The following is a 20,205-nucleotide window of genomic DNA, read 5'->3' as shown; positions in this document are numbered from 1 at the left end:
GAACTGAGTACTGCCCCCGAGTGGACTATTCTGTAGCAGTCAGACACCAAAGTAACTGATGTTGTTGCACAGGGCCAAGACAGAGAGCTTGTAGAACACAAACATTTTTCTTCATAAAAGGACTGATTTTATTGGAGGAAATACTGTACATTAATGTTTGTCTTTCCCTCTATCTCTCTCTCTCTCTCTCTCTCACACACACACACACACAAACACACACTATGAAAGTGACTATACGACATTGTCTTTTCTACTGAATAACCCTCTGGAACCTTGACAATGTAAACGCTTGTCGAACGACAAATGCAGAATCACACATGCCCAACAATTAAAGGCACATTACAATAGAAAAAACTCAAAGGCCTAAACCTGGATTGATAAATATGATAAAGTCAGGCTAAATTAAAAAGAAGAGCTTGGTTTGACTTCATATAAAGACAGATTCTCCATGTATACTGGAGTGGACTGAAATGAACATAATGACAACATAATGACGTCAATGACCTTCGACATTTTGGCTTTACTTCTAACCTAGTTAGAATTAAAAATGAAAACATCAACACAAAAAAAGTATCATGATAGTTTTGTAACCAAGCTCCTATTGGACAATATGGCTGTCAATCACACCTGCTGTCCCCAAATTTGCTCAGGAACCTATGATGATTTACGATCTTTTTACCTCTAAATAGGAGTGTGATCTGCACAGAGATCGCAGTGATCTAAGGCGTATGACTCCTGATGAACAGACTGGAACAGGTCTACTAACGTTGTAACATAGTGTTTTAGTATCTTTTCAACATAACTGCTTTGGTTCACACACAACTGCAAACATCATGTGAACGAAAAAGAACATCGATTCAAACACTAGTTTCTCGACTGGTTACTTTCTCCACGTGTTCCATAAAAACACATGCATCACATCTGGCAGTTGACTTTGGTTAATCTAGCATTTGACCAGATGTCTTTTGGTCATTTTTGTGCAGGCACAAAGTCATTGTTAGACTTAGAGTTAATATTGAAAGGAGGAAAGGATCAATTTGATGCTTTTTGGGCAAAACCTCAAGACAGGGTAAGTTTCATGTCTGTTAGCTAAAAATGTCATTGGTAATGAGCAGCATGAACAGGCACAGAGGCATTATTAGTGTGCAAGCAACAATAATGTAAAACAACTTCAAAACTCTTCTGTGTGCTGACAAATTGTAAGAGAGTTTAATAGATCTAGGCTAGGTGTTTGCTGCGGCAGTGAGTGAACAGTCAGTGAGCAGCATGCGCAGACACAGAAGCTTTAGAAGGAAACAACAACCAACAGCATAGTCCAGCCTGAGGACTGTGTGGCTGATGTTTGCACGTAAATGTCGTACTTTTGCAAACAAAAAGGTGCCAAGAACGTGCTGAACTAGACTGAGTCACTTCAAACCTGACCTTGAGAATAAAGTTGATATAAAGAGAGAATATTTAGACACTTTGGTATCAGTCTGGTCCTTAAAGAGGAATTGTCGTCTATATCTGTATGTGAGGAACATGTTTCATTAGCGCAGGCAGAGAGGCATCAGTAGCCATCGCAGCTACAGCACACGGACAACATGATGTTTTTCAGTTCCAGTTTGACTTTTGAAAGAATGCTGCAGGTTTAGACAACTACTGAACCTGAACTTTTGTGAAGCTTGCTTGCTAACAGCAAGACAACTGAAATCATACTCTAGAGACCGAGGAGAACACAAATAGGGCTTTATCACTAATATTTGAGCCTATCACCTCAAAGGTTTGATTGGACATTTACACTTGGAAGATTTGGGATGTAAACACAGACTAGATGTTCCTTCAAATGTTACTCCTTCAGGAGTGTGGAATGGATGAATATATGGAGCTGGAAACAAACATCCCAAGCTTAAATACAACCAAACTGTGACTGACAATACATTTTCCAAGAGTTTCAGCTTTTTGCCAAGATAACACTGTCACTTATGTACTGTTCATCTTTGAATACTAAAATACTGTGTTCTCAGTATTTGAATGTACTGAGAAAAGCACTGATCAAGGCAGACACAGAAAACAAAATAAATTAAAAAAAAGATTGAGAATGACAAGGAACACCGTTCCAAAGAAGTGGTCCCAGTTTTCCAGTTTGAGAATGTCTATTCTAACTGACAGCACCTGTTCCTCCTGAGGGCCTGCACCAGAAACAAAACTACATCGAAATGTTGGTGTAACAAGAGTAATGACACTTGAAGCCATTGAGCAAGGCAGTGCTGTGAAATTATCACAGGAGGAACTGAAGTGTGTCACCAACAACCACCAAGTGTAAATACCACCTTTGCCTTGGTCGTCAGCAGCTTCCGTCGCTCTAACAAAGACGATTCTCAGAGAAATTCACCCTCTCCATCTTCTTTCACCTTTGCTGACATTCAATCTCGTCGTCCTCTCGAAACTTCAATCTCAACGTGTTTGGTTTCTAAAAACACAGTCCAGGTGTTCGTTCTCTTGTCTGTTTAGGAAGCTGAAATTCAAGGATGAAACATTTTTAGATGCAAAGAAATAAGGACAAGCACGTCACAGATTTCTTTTAAAAAAATGAGGTTGGTACCTGGAGGTTTTTTTTATCATTTCTTGCTGTCCATATTTTCTGATTGCACCTGAGGGGAAGGAAATAAAACAGGCATCAATCAAGGGGTTGTTTTTCAGCCTGATTATGTCGGCTCTGTCTTCACTCTTCCACACCACAGGATTTGTTTGTTATCCAGGGTGGCAGCAACTCCCTCACCCTTCCCTCCCCCGCAGTCACAGTGAATACAAGAAGAAAAAGTCAATAGCATGAAATGACCCCAATGTTAATAATGTCTTTAATCTGTAAATTGATTTTCTTAACTTGTTGTATCTACAATTCAGGAGCATGAAGAGAATAAAGAACAGACTGATTTAACTGGATCTACAAAAAAAAAAAAAGTATCCTCTTTCTTCAAGGCTAGTTTTTTTGGCCCTGAAATTGTTGTCACTCTCTCATCTATCTTCACATCTCCTGGAACAGAAAACTGTTTTGATTTTCTTTTCTGTAATTTGTCAAAAATCTTGAGAATATTGGGCTAACACTGAACTTTTTCTGTGACCTGAAGTTTTATGTTAGACTTTAGCTGAGATTAAGGTAAACTTTGGATTACTATATAGCTTATTTAATTACATCTGACTAAATTACTATTTTACTATTATTAAGCAATTTTTAATCACTTTGCTCGATAACATAAAGCTTTAATTTTTGCTTTGTTTTACCTTTATATTGAGTATATTGATCTGACACTGTGCTACATAAGGCTTACTTTTAGCAATTTCTGAGGTAAATCAAAAACTAGTATTCAGGAAAAATTGTAGCCGATTATTGTTCACCTAAAGGTGAACCTTTTTAAGGTAACTTCAGGAATTCTTAGCTTTCTTTAGCTAATTATTAAGTATTTGAGCTATTCCGTCACTAACAAAGCAGCTCTGTTGGAATCTTTCATTTCATTAACAGAGAAGCTGAATATAAAGGCAGATAGAAAACACAAATTCATTCATATAAATGATGTGATTTAAAGAGAAGGATTGTCCAAACAACCACGAATGATTCACTGCTGCAGTGTCACCATTTAAAGACTAATTTATTTATTTATGGCCGGAAATGTGCTCGGCCATAAATGTGCTCATCTCTGAATAAGAATACACGCACATTCAAACGCATCAGCCACAGATCTGACCTTTATTTTCTCCAATAGGTGACATAGCGATTAGGGCAGAAAGAAAACCAATCAGATATGAAGACATTTTCATTTAAAGACTGACTAAAACAAGTCATGACAAATAAATCAAAGGGATATTTCAGACCACAGACCTGCTGGGATTCGGATATGTTCCGGCTCCTTGGTTCCACCTCTGTGGGTGATGTTGGAACACTCCCGTTGGAGTCAGTTATTAAGAGAGTCCGCCTCTCTCTGGACGGCTTTTCACACTTTGTCACTCGGAACCTGGATAAGGAACAAAAAAAAGTAGAATTGGGTTAAAAAAAAAAAGTACACATCATATTATGTACTGTATATTATACTATTATCACTACAATATGGTCTTTCTATAAAATGCCATAAAATTGTCATGTGACTACAAAAGGAAAAGAGTTAGCTACACTTAAGCCTGTTTTTTTACTCACTAAAAAAGAAAAAAAAGAGAAGCTAACAAGTGACAACAGGTGAATAGTTTGTTTAAACTCCAAAATTAAATAAATACATCTAACTAGTTAGACAAAATACACATAAATAAGCTAAAAAGATTTAAAATATTACTTATTAGTTTTCTAGGGGGTTGGCTTTGGCTGTGCTGAATTGTCTTTAGGCTAAACTAACTTTTGGGGACTAACTGCCTTTACCCTGTTACATACTGTATGTTTTGAAAAAGCAGGACACCATGAACAAGCACAGTCAGGTCGCAGTACTAGGTATGTGTTTGTATGAAGTAATTATTTTTTGTCTTGGAACCAGCCTCAGCAAAACAAGGCCAGAAAATAGCAAATCAAGTTGGACCAAATCAAAAAAAAAAGCAGGTGTTTGCCCCAAGGATGGAAACAATCAGGAATAGCTAATGAAAAGAAAAGACCCTGCAGACGTGATATAGTCATACAGTAAATAAAAATGTCAACATTTCCAAAGACTGATTCACTGCTGTTGTGCTCAGAGAAGAAATGTCTTTGTTTAAAGCAGCAGCATTTATCTGAAATCCATCAGCAACGCTTCTTTAGCCAAGTTCTGCTAAAAATTGCCTGAATGTTTTTAGCTGTGAAACAGCTTCAGTGACGACTGGCGAAGAAAAGGCGAGACAGACATTGTGTCGTTTGAAAACAATCCTCTGAAGACAACCGTGAGAAAGAGGAAACGAGTGACAAGGATGGTGTTGGAGCAGAGAGACATCATAGGTTTCTGTGTCCCAGTCCTTCCAGTTTGGTGTGTTTTTAAGGTCAAACCCCTGCAGCTTGATACTACAACTACCCTCCCACTAAAGCACACACACAGCCACAAAAGTACAGCACATGGCCCCAAGAAAAAAAGCAAGAAAAACATTTGTATTGATCACTTTCTTTAGAGATCAAATATACATACGCGTATGTATTTCTGTCCATAGACTACATTCTGTACCTTCTCTGTGTGGGCCACCATTCACACTACAGCTAGCTGCAAAATGTTTTGAAAAGAGGTGAAAGCCCTTGAAGCTTCACACTAAGCCACAACAACGCAACAAAAACACACACATACACACACACACACTGCAGCTAACTTTTTCCCAGGCTTCTTCGCTATGACCTCTCGACACTGCAGTTCACAGATGGCTGGTCTGATGTCAAAGTGCACAGAGAAGCCACTCTGTGTGATTAACACTGGCTTTACTGAGGTAATTATTGAGCACTCACGTCAAGGATTTTGTGTGCACTGTATGTGGACAGAGCCGGTTTACGCCCAACAGATTCAGATTTCATCTGAGCATTTCACTGGCAAACAAAAATACATTCATTTAGCAGCAGGAAATGACAATATAATAAATAAAAATGTACAATAATTTGCAAAACAGTTGCAAAACAGCCACTACAGTTTTGGGTAGTGACTGTGATTATATTTTATGTGATGTGATAACCAGTGCCTAATGGCAATAAAGTAAACACCATCTCTGTTCCTTCACCAACAGTCACAGTGTCATTCTACGGTGTTGTTCCTGTTCACTGAGAACAGAGACTTTCATCCACGTAGGTCAAACTCAAGGGGGCCAAATGCAACCCGCCAAGCCATTTTGTGTGGCTCGTGGGAGCTTAACCTGAGAAATTAAGTTTTTTTATTACTTATTTATTATTATTTTTTTATCTTTTTTTAATTATCTTTTAATAAAGAAAGTAAATGAATATGACTGGACTTTCTTTGAATGAAGTAAATTAGTAAAATTAGGAACATTTTTTAACTATGTGAGTGATGAGTTCAGGTGAGTTCGACACACCTGATGTAGATGCCGTCATAAACAGTAGTGACTCTGTTTGCTGTTTTCACCCACCTGCCCACGGCCAAGACTGTCACCTCTCCGTGGTGGCTGCGGCGCTGCTCAGGCTTGTCAGCAATACAGTTCCACTGATGAGTTCAGGTGAGTTCGACACACCTGATGTAGATGCCGTTATAAACAGTAGTGACTCTGTTTGCTGTTTTCACCCACCTGCCCACGGCCAAGACTGTCACCTCTCCGTGGTGGCTGCGGCGCTGCTCAGGCTTGCGCGTTGACAGCTTCCGCATCAGCGGCCATTTCTTCTGGCTGCAGCGGGTGCAGATGTTCTTGTGGCCACCGAGTCCTCCAATGGTATGCAGGTGGTTGCAGGTGTGTTTGGCAGCTCCGGGGGACGCTCCGGGCGAGATGGGAGTCATCGGAGTGGTCGGGGTGTTGGGCGTCGTGGGTGTGTACGGAGGACTAGAGGAAAAAAAGAACCTGAAGATAATAATTTTATTTCTATCTTTCAATCTAATAATAGACAGTGCAGAAGACATATTTATAAGAAAATATGAGTAGAAGAACTGCTGAGGTATTACAGCCATATAGTAGACTGGGAAAATATATTAATATATTTTGTCATTGTATTTCAACATCTGTTACCAGCTGCGTTTGCACACCACTGAGGTGCCATGACGAGTCTATTTTTGTATTTATTTATATTATAGTGATAATAAAAATAAGACTATTATTATAACATAAGATAAATAATATTTTTATTATAGACTTTATCATTATGGTTTCTTTAAGATTGTATTTCTTTATCTCGTGAATTTGTTTCATTTTTGAATTAAACTGAGTTTTACAGTTTACAGTGACTCAGTGACTGTCATCTGACAAACATTTGAATTTAAACCAGAAAAATCTGAGGATGAATTAGCAACGCTAAACAAAATGACACATAATTCCAAATTGTTTTTTTTTTCTGTCTTGAGTCAAATGTACAGTTTGTGCATTATACACCTGAAAAACAACAACACTTCACGTTACCTTTTTATAATAATAATAATAAGTTATGCATCTTGACATTAAATGTGTGCTAAAACCAAACCACTCCTAGTACGATGTTCCTAAAGGAGTGGCCAGCAAAGGTATAATAAACACCAATGTTCATACGAGAGTGTGACTTATTTCAAAGGTCTAGTCTAACAATGTGATGCTTTTATCTGTACATTTGAAAAGCTTGACCTTTCCAACCCACCAGCATTCAGACCACTTCGGATTACAATCTTTTTCACAATAAAAAAGATTCGTTCAGTAGCACTTGGTCTGATACCAGCAGGCGCAGAATATTCACTGTGAAGGAATCATTGCAAGAGACATTTGTTTAAAGCTGAGATAAAAGAGCCGTGTGGAGATAAAGATCCTGCTCAGCTGACACTAACGCAGTATTTACATTCAAAGCGTGTTAAACAGGTGATAATTGAGATCAGCTCTCATCTCCGTTCATATCTCAAAGATAATTAACGGGAGGAACAGCCTGGGAACGTCCGTGACCTGGGAGAGGAGCTCTGTGTAAACAGAAGAATTGTTTTAAATAGATATATACGTGTTTGTGTGTGTGTGAGAGAGAGAGGGAGAGAGCGCAAGAGAGACAGCTGAAGGACAAACAGAGAAATAATTAGCTGAGGAGTTATTATTTTCAATGTTGACAAGGTGCAGAGATCGACAGTGAAATCCATGTAGGGCTGATTTTCTTTTTCTTTTTTTACTTCTCTACCTTTTTTGAGTTATTGACTGCATTCGACCTGTGTTTCACAGGTTCTGATCTTGACCTTCATTTTACTCTCTGTGTTCACTCAGTGACTGATAAGCCTCAATGGTACCAGAAGAAGAGCTTGGAACACTCAGTGAGTCGGGTGAAGGTAGAACACAGTCTGTGGAGATGCTGATAGCTAAACCTGGCCACACTACAGTCACCCTGCTCCTCCTCCTGCAGTTCCTCTCCTTCCTTCCTTTCCTTCTTGTGTCAGTCTCCTTTCCCCTCCTCCGAGTCCTTCATTAATTACCCCTGGTGAAACCCCCTCTCCCTACCATCCCTCCATTTCTAAGTGATCCACTGGCAGGCTGCCCACCCTGACTAGGAAAAACTGAGGATGAGGTGAACAGTCGCAGATGTGGAGAAATTATAGACGAACAAAAGAAGACAGGAAATGTTGACAGAGAGAGGGGGAGAGGGCGAGGGAGGGAGAGAGAGGCAGGGAGAGAGAGAAAGAGAGGGGGAGAGAGACAGGGAGAGAGAGACCAGTGTGAGTGAACAAAACAGAATATTTACAAGCGTTAACTCCACACAGAGGAAAATCCCTGGGCATTTATCAACACCAAGTCTACCAGACAGGAGAAGAACATCTCCTTCTTCATCTTCACTCCTTTCCACCTCAGACAGGACAAGAAAGATGAAAGGACAAAACATACTCCACTAACTTGATTTACTTAAGACTCCTCCACTGCCACAAACATTTCCTCCTCCTATCTGTCTGTCCTATCTGCCCAGCTCTCTGCCTGCTTATCGGAAAAAGCTGCTTCGCATATTCATTCGTTTTGCCTTCGCTCCCTGCTCTCTGAGCAGATGAAGGCCGCGATGAGAGGCAGGGACGTCACATCTCGGCCCCGACTGTCGGTTCTTTCTTCTCATGATGCTTCAAAGAGGGCCTCGAGGAGACAGGCTTTAGATGTAAACAATCACATCCTACTGAAATGGTATTAAAGGATTTGGGGTTTTGTCAAATGAGGGTCACTGCTGAGATTTAAAGCAGACAATTCCACTTTTAATGTGGCAAAGGCTTTTAAAATGAGGACTAGTCAGGACTAGTCAGCTCCATCCAACAGCAACAGGGATGAAAGATTAGCTGCAGCTGCCTTTGTTCAACCTGACCTGCAGCTTTGAACTTGACTGAAAACTCATTTATAACAATAAACAAGTTCAAAGATTTCAATGGTTCTGTGTTTCTACTTGCAGTATTTTTCAAGCATTTCATGGGTTGAAAATGGTAGTAAAGTATTTTACTTGAATTAAGGTCCATTTAAAACTGTTCTGACTTCCTGGATTTTGTAGGAGGTTTTCATTAGTATTTTTATATAAAATATGAAAGTCTAATTTGATTGCAGAGGCTGTTAATGTTGACGAATCAGCCCAAAAATAAGAAATTTCAAAAAAATGCATTTTGCCATGACTCACCAAAGCAGATGGTTTTAAACTTTCAGATTAAAAACAAATGTTATTTTCCTCTCTTTATATAGTAATCCCATTCGAAGTAGAGTCAAAGTAACAATCTTGGCTGAGAACATGTTAACATCTGTGCTCACTGTGCTTTGATAAATCCCTCAGTGCAGTGATGTGAGACACAGACATTTTGGGAATCATCCCCAGCTGCCTGCTCTCAATAAGTCCTGCAAATATGGAAGCAAATCAGCAGGGAAAAAAAAGAAAAAGGGCAGAAAAGAAAAGAAAAGCGTGGCCTGGTTACCTTGAGTGGCCATTTCCTGCGCCAAAAAAAACTCAAAAGCCGGAGAGAGATTAGGGACACATGCAGGCTTAAAGCGCCATCTGGTGGTTGAAATGTTTCTCACGTGTTTTCAATTAAACTGAGGCAAATATTTTTGGTGACTGTTGGTTCATAGTGACTGTTGGACCGTTTATTCTAACGTCTGTCTCTGTAAAAAATAAAAATAAAAAACACTTACCCATCAGAGTCAGTGCTGTTGTCATGAACCATGGCTTTCAGGGCGTCTGAGTTCGCTGGACAGAAGAAGAGAATAAGTTACTGATGTGAACAGATACTCAGAGGTGAGAGAAAAATAGAAGAACACATCAAAGCTTTGCCTGTACTAGTAGAACTGAAGTTGGTGTGTTGCTTTGGTTAGTGCACACTATTGAGTTTTCAGGTTACAAAAACAAGTATTTCTGTTTCAGTCTTCTACAAAAACAATAACAAAAATGGCTGCCAAACATCAATTGATGATCTTAAACTTAAAATAATCTTTATACGTCCTCTCTCTTCTTGTGGTAGTAGAGTCCTTCTCCTTTTAGTACTGTAGATGGAGCAAATCAATCCATCAATCCTCACTGGTTAATGTAAATTGTGATGTAACTGTCCCAGGATTTAAGCTTCATTTAGGATGATTTGTCAAACTTTAATCAGTTCTTCAAAAAGGTACAATATGCAGAAATCTCCAGTAAGTGGCAGAAGTGCATCTTTCTACTGCAGATTTCAAAAAAAGTTTTTTTGGGGGGCAAGAGGGTCAAAATGTTTTCCACTGGTCTCAGGTCAGACGTACTGGAAAAAAAAAACTTCATTTGTTATAATTAGAACTAAAGACAGAAGTAAAGGTTTCGCTGTGGTTTTCTTTAGGTATTCTGTAATTACCACATATTAATGTAGAGTTTAAACCGAAGTCAAGAAATTTAAAGTTAAAAATGTCACAATCCAATTGTAGTGCAATTCTCCAAAGAGAGCCTGTGTGTTATTACAGCCTGGAGATACTTCACTCTACACGTTGTACTTCAACAATAACTGTGGTGCAACACAGTCCTTTAATAAGGTAGTTATGACTGACCAATGAGGGGAGACTAACTAATGACAAATGTTGACTCATTTGAAGTCATCCCAGAAACTGTGATGCAAGCAGGCTGTAGATAAACATATGCATTGGCCTTTACATTCCTGCCCTGCTGCCAGTGTGTCCTCAGTTTGTCCTAAGCCAAACTGGACTGACCAGGCCGCACAGCACCAAACACACACTCTTCTCAGGTTTAGTGCAGTAGTGTCAGAACAACCTTCAAGTATCAGCTGTGTTGATTTCGTAACGGCCATGACTTGAACTTTCTCCTACGCCCAGTTATGTTCTCATAGGCATTTATTACGAAATGCGGGATATCTGACAAATATTGAAGTGATGAAATTGATTCAGCAGCCTGTGTTCACTCAAACAAATATTTGCTTCCTAACACTGAGGCTGTGCACAAGTACACTTCCAATAAAAGTAGCTGATTGAGACTCTTTATGATAAAAAAAACATGCGTGCACACACACACCTTCATTTTTCATGATGTAGTGAACAATTTGTCCCACTGTGTCGTTGTTGTCACTGAAGGTGTCGTTAAAGTCTGGAAAAAAAGAAAACACAAAAAATAATTAGGGTGTTTAATTTCAGGACTGTTCATTTTTTGTATAAACATAATAGAAAGATAAAAAATATTATCAAAAGACACACATGCACTTATTGTCTATTAAAATACGTAATGAAATACATATAAATATATTTTATATAAACATGTTTATAAAAGGCAGCATTTCACCACTGAAAATAATTCCAAATTTAGGAGATTTCTGTCTAATATATAGATACATATGCATATTTTCTAAGACCATAATATCCATACATTTTTAGGGATCGAACAAGCCGGAGAAGTTTATACGTTATTCTCACAAAATAGTTCCTGGCCACTTGGAGTCAGTGTAACTACGAAATGTGCAGGGTCTAAATTGTGCTATTGTCTTTCTGTAGAAAGCACCAGCCACCGTTGCTAAAACAAAGAGCCATATTTTACATTGCTCAGCATTTAGCAACTACGACTACCTGCAAAATACCAGTTCTACACGTCTCTGATTTCTCTCGTATTTCCCTGCACGATGTCTGATAAGAATTAAAACGCATCACAGTTTCCAGTGAATTCTCAGATGCACAACGATAAGGCTGTTCACATCCACAACTGTGGAGGTCATAGTACTAGACGGAAGCCATAGAGGAGGAAATCTGATCATTAGGAAACAAGAGAAGACCAGAACAACAACCAACAAACACATACTCTTTTGTTTAGCTGGGCCTCAGAAAACAGATGCAGAGAAACACAGACAAGCCTTACGCCCTGGAGCCTTGGCTGTAACTTTAGAAAGCAAGTTCTACTACACTTTAATGCAGTGCTTTCGTTAGAAGTAGTGGTGGAAAAACAATCTTGTGAAGGAGGGACTGCCTCAGCAGTGATTCCTGTCTCTGCTGACAGTGTAGTGTAAACAGCTCCTGTCTCTAGCTGCAGCACACGGTCGCTAAAAGGAGAGAAGACAGTACCAGCCTCACTGGTCTGGTTTCTGTCATGCCACGTCTTGTACTAATGGAAAAGGAAAAAGGAAAAAGTTGCCTCGGCAGGCAGAAGAACACTACTAACCCCATTTACAGGAAAACTATAAGGCTGCAATAAAAATGTCAACACCTAGAGCTTGATGATACAGTTAAACCAGTGGTTCTCTGTCATGGACCCCCTTGGGGACAGAAATGTTTTCACCGCCCCCACACGAAATTGAAATAATATTGAGAACCTTATAATGTGTATATTTTAATCTGTACAAACCACTGTATGAGTTGCTGCCACCTAGTGACTGGAGGCTTGTTATCATTCAAGAATTACAGTAGTGGTACACTTATGGCTAAAATATGAAAACTTCAGTTGACATTCCAGTAATACTACTATTTATACAGTTATGAATAACATAATGCTGAATAATTAGTTGTAAAAAATATGTATACTGTCATAAAAACACAGGTTAATACATTTTGTAAACAAAAGTATTATGTCACATTTTTTTCGACTAAATCCAAATCGGTTTTAAATTATAATATTTTCCATTCTTTTTAACTATAGAGGGAAGATAAAAGATGTTGCTTGAGCAGAGAAACTTTGCAATTCTTCAGCACAGATTCTCACACTTTGCTTGCCAAACCTTGTTGGATGATTCTTTTACTCCTAGTCTTAAAACCCACTAGTGACTTTTTTCATCTTGATTTGGTGTTTTCTTTGCAAACACATATTTATATTTAGTCAACAGACCAATTTGAGTTTGAAAAAGAAAATCTTAAGGAAGAAATGTACACACCTTTACAGAGATCAGGTGGGAACAAAACTCGTTATCACTAAGTTCACAAAGCTGACTCTGGGAGGGCTGAAAACTCTCCATCGTTTACATCGATTCCAGGAGGATTAAACTCCCTATCTGAAGCTAATCTGGGGGAAAGCTCGGCACACTAGGGACTTTGTTTTACCTCACTTAACACACCCTGATTTAAGTCGGTGAGAGTGTGTTGAATGCCAAACATCAGCTCGGTTTCTATTTGCCTCCACTCCTTAAAGAATAAACGACAAAGACTTCCTCTCATTAGAGGAAACATAATAAGATAAAAGAGCAATGAAAGCAATGACTCTGACACTAACTAAGCCGATGGAGTCACCTGGACCGGCACTGATGACCATTTCTTAATCTCAAGAACAGGAAAATCAATGAAACAATACACAGAATATCCCTCTGATATCCCTCATGCCGACATATGTTTATATCATTTTGTCCATCTGATCTTGTGCAATTAGAGTTCCACTCACATCTAACAAGTTTATTTTAATCATCATCTGTCCACATTTATGAAAACTAATCAACATCATCAGGAATGTCTGTCTGAGTCCTGTTACAGGAAAGATGAAAGGGGTTTTTATTGCAGAAAGAACTGACGTTAGGTTGTAGAAAAAAAGAGAAGGAAGGCAAAAATCAGTTCATTTTTGATCAATGAATATGAACATAAATTTTCAAACCTCCCCCCATTTCAGGATCCACTTCTTCTTCTTCAAAGACCTCATCGTCACCCTGGGCTTCAGTCGTGCACCGGTAGCCTTTCCTCTTCAGTACGTGGCAAATCACGACCCCCAACAGGCCCAACAGGAAGAAGACAGGCACCAGGATGAAGGCAGTGTACTCTGGGTTTACTTTGTTTTCAACTCCACCACTAACTGTAGTTTTGTCCTCTGGAGTATTTAAAGAGAAAAAGAAAATTACATGATAATCTCATACGTTTTTAGAGAGCTGAAAGGATGGAACAGAAAGAAAACAACTGCAACATTCCTGATAGCAACAAGATACCAAGTGTAACAGCAACGTTCACTTGAGGCCTGAGATGAGCAGCTGAGAAGATTTAAAAGAGCTCAGCTGTAACATATACATAGCCTCGATGTTCTCTAATTTAATCAGTTGAGTCTGGTCTGTTGCCAAAGTTGCTCCACAGTCTCCGACAGGCAGAGAAGCTTCAGCTGTGGGACTGTACAGACCGAAAGGGTCTGAAAGGGTCTGTTCTTTAAGTTGAAACTCGCTAACATGTAACTTATCATGTAACTTATCAATACATCAGATATGTAACTCCATGTAACTCCACCAGTGTTCAAGTGCAGTAGCTGTAAAAGGAAAGCACCAAAAATAGAACCAATGAGTAATGATTAGACCTGGAGTAAACTATTAGAACAATGCAGCTGCATCATCCACCATTTTTCCACCCACGGTAAAAGCACAAGTTCAAAGGGAACTTTTTTTAGGATAACAATGATTAAAGATAACTTTAATGAGACTGATGTGTTATTGATTTGAGACTGGTCAATAACACACTCGTGCTCCTAAGCAGCACTCGACCTATTGCACCTACATATTAATGCACCTACAGTTGCAAAATGCTAAATTCCATTCTAAGAAACAAGTAATACGGGCAAGTTTGAAAATTAGCAACTGCTGGTATACTATGGTGTACTCCTGCATCCCAAACAACTACTTTTTTCTTGTGCATGTTTTAACAGTTAAAAGTATCCCTTCGAGGTGCACTACTGCCACCTGCTGGGTTTATTCTCCATTAACTTTTATATATTTATCAACCCCTCACAAAAGTGAAAGAAAATGCAAATTGCAGGCTGCATCCCTGCTACTGTCTATATCCCACTGAAATGACAAGGTCAGATTCATGTATATGATTTGATGGATGATACATCTAATAAAACGAATGGACTGACACATAATTCAACTGCAGGTTTGGAGATACCATGACGTTTTTATGGAACTGACTACAACAAAGGGAAAACAATGGCCAATGATATGAAACGCTTCAAAAACAAACAACTTCAGCAACCAAACAAAATGTGGACTTCAGACCCATCAGGTGCTTGAAGTTACTTACTAGAAGGTTCTCACCACTGCGTACAAGCCGACGACTATGAGAAGCTTGTTTTGTTGCTTCATAAATACATATAAAGTTGTGCAGTAAAGGTTATTTTTATTCTAAGGTGAGACTGTCATTGGTAACCTGTGGCCGGCTGTAAGGCCAAAACTGCCCTTGCCACTGCTGTTGGAGGGCCATGTGACGCATTCCAGCTCAACTCACAAGAGAGCCTTTGTCTGGTTTCCTATTCACATCTGTTTGTCCACTGCTAAGAAGGTCATGAGGAGACCTGAAGACTCACGGAGACAGGCGGTGACACGGGAGCTCGCTGTTTGGACATAGTTAGAATAAAATCTAATCAAATGTACAAGATTAGAGTGTGTTTGACTTTATCAACCATGTGGTTCCTGATCTGTCCTTGCTGCATCACTGAACACACTGACAAGTCCATTGTCTGCACACTGACCTCCCTGTGACCGAGTTGTATGTGTGTGTTTGTGTACATGTTCATTAGGAGTCACTTTGCTGGTGTACAGTCCCCAGTCTGTCTAATAAGTCTCAGGACTGACTGTTAGTCAATTTAATAATTATATTAAAAGCATCAGGAAAAAGTATAGACTGAGTGGGTCGAATAGTGATTCAATAATGATAATAATAATTTGTTACACTTTTATCACACTGTTGGAACAAAATCTCAACGTGCTACAAAGGATACCAGTAGAGACAAACCAAAACAACAAGTTTGAAGCCAGTGAAGCTTTAAATACTAAAAGTCTTTCCTGTGGTGCCCTCACGTGACTAAGTGGGGAGTTTCATCAACGTGGAGCAGTACTTTGGAACAACCTGTCTCCAACAACCTGTGGTCTGGTGTTTAGTCTTGGGTAGATGATGGCAGTGTCTGTGGACTGGTGCTGTCTTGTTATTGTATAAGGTATAAAGAGTTCAGTCAGTATTGGCTGAGGAGCCACTGGAGAAACTAGAGGATTGGGCTGATGTAATCATATTTGCGCCTCATCATACAGACCCTGACAACACTTCAACTGAAAGTATTGGAGCTTCTGGATGCCACTGCCAGTTCCTAGTATAAAGGGCGTCGCAATAGTTTAACCTGGAGGATATAAAGGCATGGACCAGATACCAGCAAGAGTTCTGAGATATTTTTAATATGGATAAATGGATTTGCATGTGAAATAAAGGCATGGACCAGATACCAGCATCACTGAGGCAAAAGGCAAGAGTTCTGAGATATTTCTAATATGGATAAATGGATTTGCATGTGACTGGAGTGAGTAGAAAATAAATTGTCTTCTCAGTAAAAACCAGAATTTTAGTCCAGCAATGGTAAGACCTCAATAAACTGAACTATGGAGGTAAACATTCCATGATTAATTTGAAAATGAACAGATTTAATGAACAGAGCAATAAAGTAAACCTGATTTTCCAAACTTTGAGCTCAGAAATTAGAAGCTTTTAAATGTGCTATTAGTTTACAAACTGCAATTAAGGATGGGGGGGGGGGCTTTTCCAAAAAATTACACACTGTTTTCTGACAGAAGTCTCAGGCACAAACTGTGATCAACGTAGGGGTTGAGACAATCTTAAAATTCCAATATTTGAGGTAATGCCTGACAATAATCTGTGGACTTCAAACAACTCCTGGCAACCAGGGACACAAACTGACATACTCTGAATCTACAGGTAATGCAGTAGTCTCAAACTTTGGCCCCAATGATGAACATCCTCCTTTTCCTGACTGGGAAATATTTCCTTCTGCAGCATCAAATTTGTTGCTCAAATATGCCTTCGAAGGATGTACCTGAATAGTTCTATGTAAGGGCTTGGCAGGACTGATTTCCTGTGGTTGTGTTAGAAAACAGCCTGTGATAAATCTGCTGCCCTCAGAGCTATTAGCGTCTTTGATGCAGTACAGGATGATGTAAAGTCAATGCCTGTATAACACACACAGACAGGGGTATGGGAGTAATTGATTCAAAATACCTGAGAAACACAAACAGACAACTGAGTCGAAAGATGAACAAAATCTTTTTGGTAGAGAGCACTCTTTCTATACTCACAACAAATATTTTGTGGGAACGTGTGAAGTTATATTGTTTAACACTGTCTCCTTTAATTGGTTCTATTCGTGGTTTCAGTCTTCTACCACTAGATTTGGTGTGTGCGCATGGCCAGAGCTGTGCTTAAATTTACACACATTTCTAAGCACAAGTTCAAGTTGATAAATTCCATACTTTGCACAGGAATGTTGGTACGCAATCATTTCATATACTTTTGCCCGTACGCACGGTTGATAAATGAGGCCCATGTCTGCTCTGCTTCTTTGCAAATCAGTCATTTCATCATACTCAGGAAATCATGTGCCTCTTCACAAGCTGTGTCACTTCAGGATCAAATGTCACAGGACACAGCGTCTAGTCATGTAAAACACTGTTTTACCTACTTAGAGCTATAGCAGGGAGGAGATGTTTCTACATCACCATGACTCCATTACTATGTTGGTCTCACTGTGGCACCCACTATATAAATATAAAGCTATACCTAGATGAGCAGGAAGCTTGTACAACAGACACACTCACTACGCTTCTGGTGCAAAGTTTCCACAGCAGCTGATCTAAATGTCAAGGTCTGATTAAATTTGCAGGAAAATTTAGAGTTTGGCCTTTGGAGATGCCACAGACTCTTAGTGGAAAAAAAACAGAAGATGGAAAGATTGAGAACACCAGCGTTTGGGAATGAGAGAGAACATGTGCATGAATATCTTATTTTAGCTTCATGACAGTGTGGTTATAATGGCTCTCTGTGGTCCATGCGTATTTAGTTTTTAAACTATATATTGCGTACGGTGTTCAGAGGCTATACTGACTGTAAAGATGGATGTTGCAACAGTAGCAACAAATCCAGACAATGGTTTTTGCTTTTATAATATATATATATGTTTTTTTATTTTTTACATATTGACTGAGAATGAATTATGAATGCAGTTAAATTTAGACCCACTGCTGCAGTAAGTATCTCTGGGCTCGGATAATTAACTTATTAGATGATGATTTTTGGTCTCTAAATTATTATCTGATGTATTGATAATAATTTAGAGACCAAAAATCATGCACTTATTTTAAACTTGTCATTAGATGTCCTTTTTTCGTACAGTCACTTTTGTTTAGTTTGATTTTATTTCAATACTAAACTTAGAGTAGTTTTTCTTAGATAATTAGGTTAGTAGTATTGACATTTAAGTGGAAGGGAATAACTTTGCTTTATATGAGTTTTATTGTGTTTTTCTTTCTTCCGAATAAGTTCTTCAGCGTTTTCCTGCTTAGACATAAAACTATGCACTCTTCTCGAGTAAATTAAGCTGGACGCATTATTTTAAATCATTTATTGCCATATTTCCATCAAGCGAGCAGACCTTTCAACGGGAGAAGCGAAAAACGGTTCACAGCTCTTTAGTGTTAAAATGGAATTTTAGGGGGAGTCATTAAAAATTGATCAGAAAAACTTACGTAGTCCCGTATTGTGATCAGCCATTGAGGGAAAGGACCGCAGCAGCAGCTCTCTGGGCTGCCCGTCAGGAGTCTTACGGGCGGTTTTTGGACGAGACACTCAACAGCAGAAGCAGCAGCCTGAGCAACTGAGGAAAAGTCAAGTTAACTCACGGAACGTAAAGTCAACCATGGTGGGGTTTTTTCTTAACACGAACGTATTTCCTGATTCCTCAAGAGCGGATACGCCCTGTTCTTAAAGCGGAATCGCCTACGTCCGAGAGTGAATGCAAGGAGGAGTCACTTCTAACAACTTCCTGCTTGGGATTAGCTTTCTGTCGGTAAATCGAGCGGAATTGAACTTGTCAACGATAAGATCACTTCAAAGGAATGCATTTGCTTTGATTCTAGAGTCAATCATTAAACCGAGCATAGAAAGAAATGCAAGCAAGGAAGGATCATGCATAGGACAAAGTGTTTTCTAAGGTCGATTTTGCTAGCTTTCTCTTAATAAACAAACAACCTAACAAGAACAGAATCTTTGTCGGAGGTTTTCGGTGTCCACTGGATCTTCCTGTCTATTATAAGCTCCTACAAACTACAACCTTCATTTATACAGTCCTTGTGACGCTTCCTGTGAATTCTTCTAGGTCGTTATTATTACTCACAGGAGACGATGCTCTGCAAAGTGTGACAAAACTCACCAGAATCGAAACAAGTAAATTATTAAAGATATATTTGATTGATGAATACAATGCAAACGATGTTTATTCGTTATTGAACGTTATTCGTTATTCAATAACGCGTGTCCTACATCCGCTGTATTTACAGGCAGGCAGTCAACAACCACACCGCCGGCCGCGTGTTTCTTCAGAAGTTAACAGTACACCTGACGTCATCAGGGTTGGCGCACGTTGAGATCGACATGCGGCTTCTCGGCTCGAGCCATAAATACGGCATAAACGCGCAGAAGAAAACCAGCTTCGTGTAGTTTGGGTAGGATGGACAAAAAAGTTAAAAGGTTTTACAGTTTTGATTTTTCAAATAATAATAATAAGCAAAGAGTACTCAATAGTTGACAGAGTTGAATGAACATAACTTTTCAAAGCCGTTGGTACTGTCTGCTAGGGTTGTTAGGTGTTAGGTTACAACTTATATATTATAATTGAATATATATGAATTTTGAAAGTTGACAAAGAAACTAAAATTTACTACTTGCCAGTGTCACTCTTAAGCTCTGGGAACAACTTTAAATTAGTTATTTCAATAACAATAGAACGTAAATTTTATATATAATATATAGGCCTATTTAAACTAAACAAGGTTTAGTATGAGTCAAATATAATTTGAAATGTATAAAATAAAAGCAAGTATCAGGATAAGGTAACCTTTTTTAATCACACATTACAATAGACTAACCATTTATAATGTGAAAATTAAATGAAAAATCAGATAGCACATAACGAAGAGGAGAATCAGTGGTTAACATTGATGTATATATAAATAAATATATGTATAATATTATATTTAAAAAAGGGACAAAGCCGAAAGGAACAGAAGAAGGAACAGATATTAGCCTTAACTATCGTGACCACCGCAGCTAAATTATTCTGCTCCGCTTCTCCTGGCATTACGTCTTTTCCGTATGTACTACAAAAGTGTGCTGACTGGCTACGCCCTCTAATGTTCCACTGTTGTTTGGAATGAA

The 20,205-nt window shown here is 38.9% G+C and overlaps 1 protein-coding gene across 4 annotated transcripts; it reads right to left on the bottom strand.

Moving 5' to 3' along the window:
* Positions 1–104: 104 nt before the first annotated feature.
* Positions 105–19,348, bottom strand: rell1 (RELT like 1). 4 transcript variants are annotated; one of them, XM_025055200.1, is made up of 9 exons: positions 19,202–19,348; positions 18,519–18,638; positions 13,616–13,825; positions 11,072–11,143; positions 9,721–9,775; positions 6,208–6,474; positions 3,860–3,992; positions 2,585–2,633; positions 105–2,497 (listed from the first exon to the last, which is right to left on the bottom strand). In XM_025055200.1, the coding sequence occupies exons 2-8, from the start codon at positions 18,541–18,543 to the stop codon at positions 2,601–2,603; spliced, it is 795 nt and encodes a 264-aa protein (XP_024910968.1). In that variant the 5' UTR covers positions 18,544–18,638; positions 19,202–19,348; the 3' UTR covers positions 105–2,497; positions 2,585–2,600. The 4 variants fall into 4 exon arrangements, with proteins under 4 accessions (XP_024910968.1, XP_024910933.1, XP_016889801.1 ...); XM_025055165.1 differs by having other exon boundaries at positions 18,519–18,646; positions 19,202–19,346; XM_017034312.2 differs by lacking the exon at positions 19,202–19,348 and having other exon boundaries at positions 18,519–18,826.
* Between the last annotated feature and the right edge of the window lie 857 nt (positions 19,349–20,205).

Source organism: Cynoglossus semilaevis, chromosome 1, assembly GCF_000523025.1.
Source record: "Cynoglossus semilaevis isolate Cse_v1.0 chromosome 1, Cse_v1.0, whole genome shotgun sequence".
Taxonomy (NCBI): Eukaryota; Metazoa; Chordata; class Actinopteri; order Pleuronectiformes; family Cynoglossidae; genus Cynoglossus; species Cynoglossus semilaevis.
Note: the sequence above shows the minus strand (reverse complement) of the source record. Positions and strands in the feature narration are given on the sequence as shown.

What these genes read in the sequence shown, in the direction of transcription:
- rell1 (XM_025055200.1), bottom strand. Translation starts at nt 18,543, where the DNA reads ATGGCTGATCACAATACGGGACTAC. An exon ending in ACAGTCTTGGCCGTGGGCAG is followed by an intron (nt 3,993 to 6,207) that starts GTGGGTGAAAAC and finishes TTCCTTATCCAG; the next exon opens with GTTCCGAGTGACAAAGTGTG. An exon ending in ACATATCCGAATCCCAGCAG is followed by an intron (nt 2,634 to 3,859) that starts GTCTGTGGTCTG and finishes CCTTCCCCTCAG; the next exon opens with GTGCAATCAGAAAATATGGA.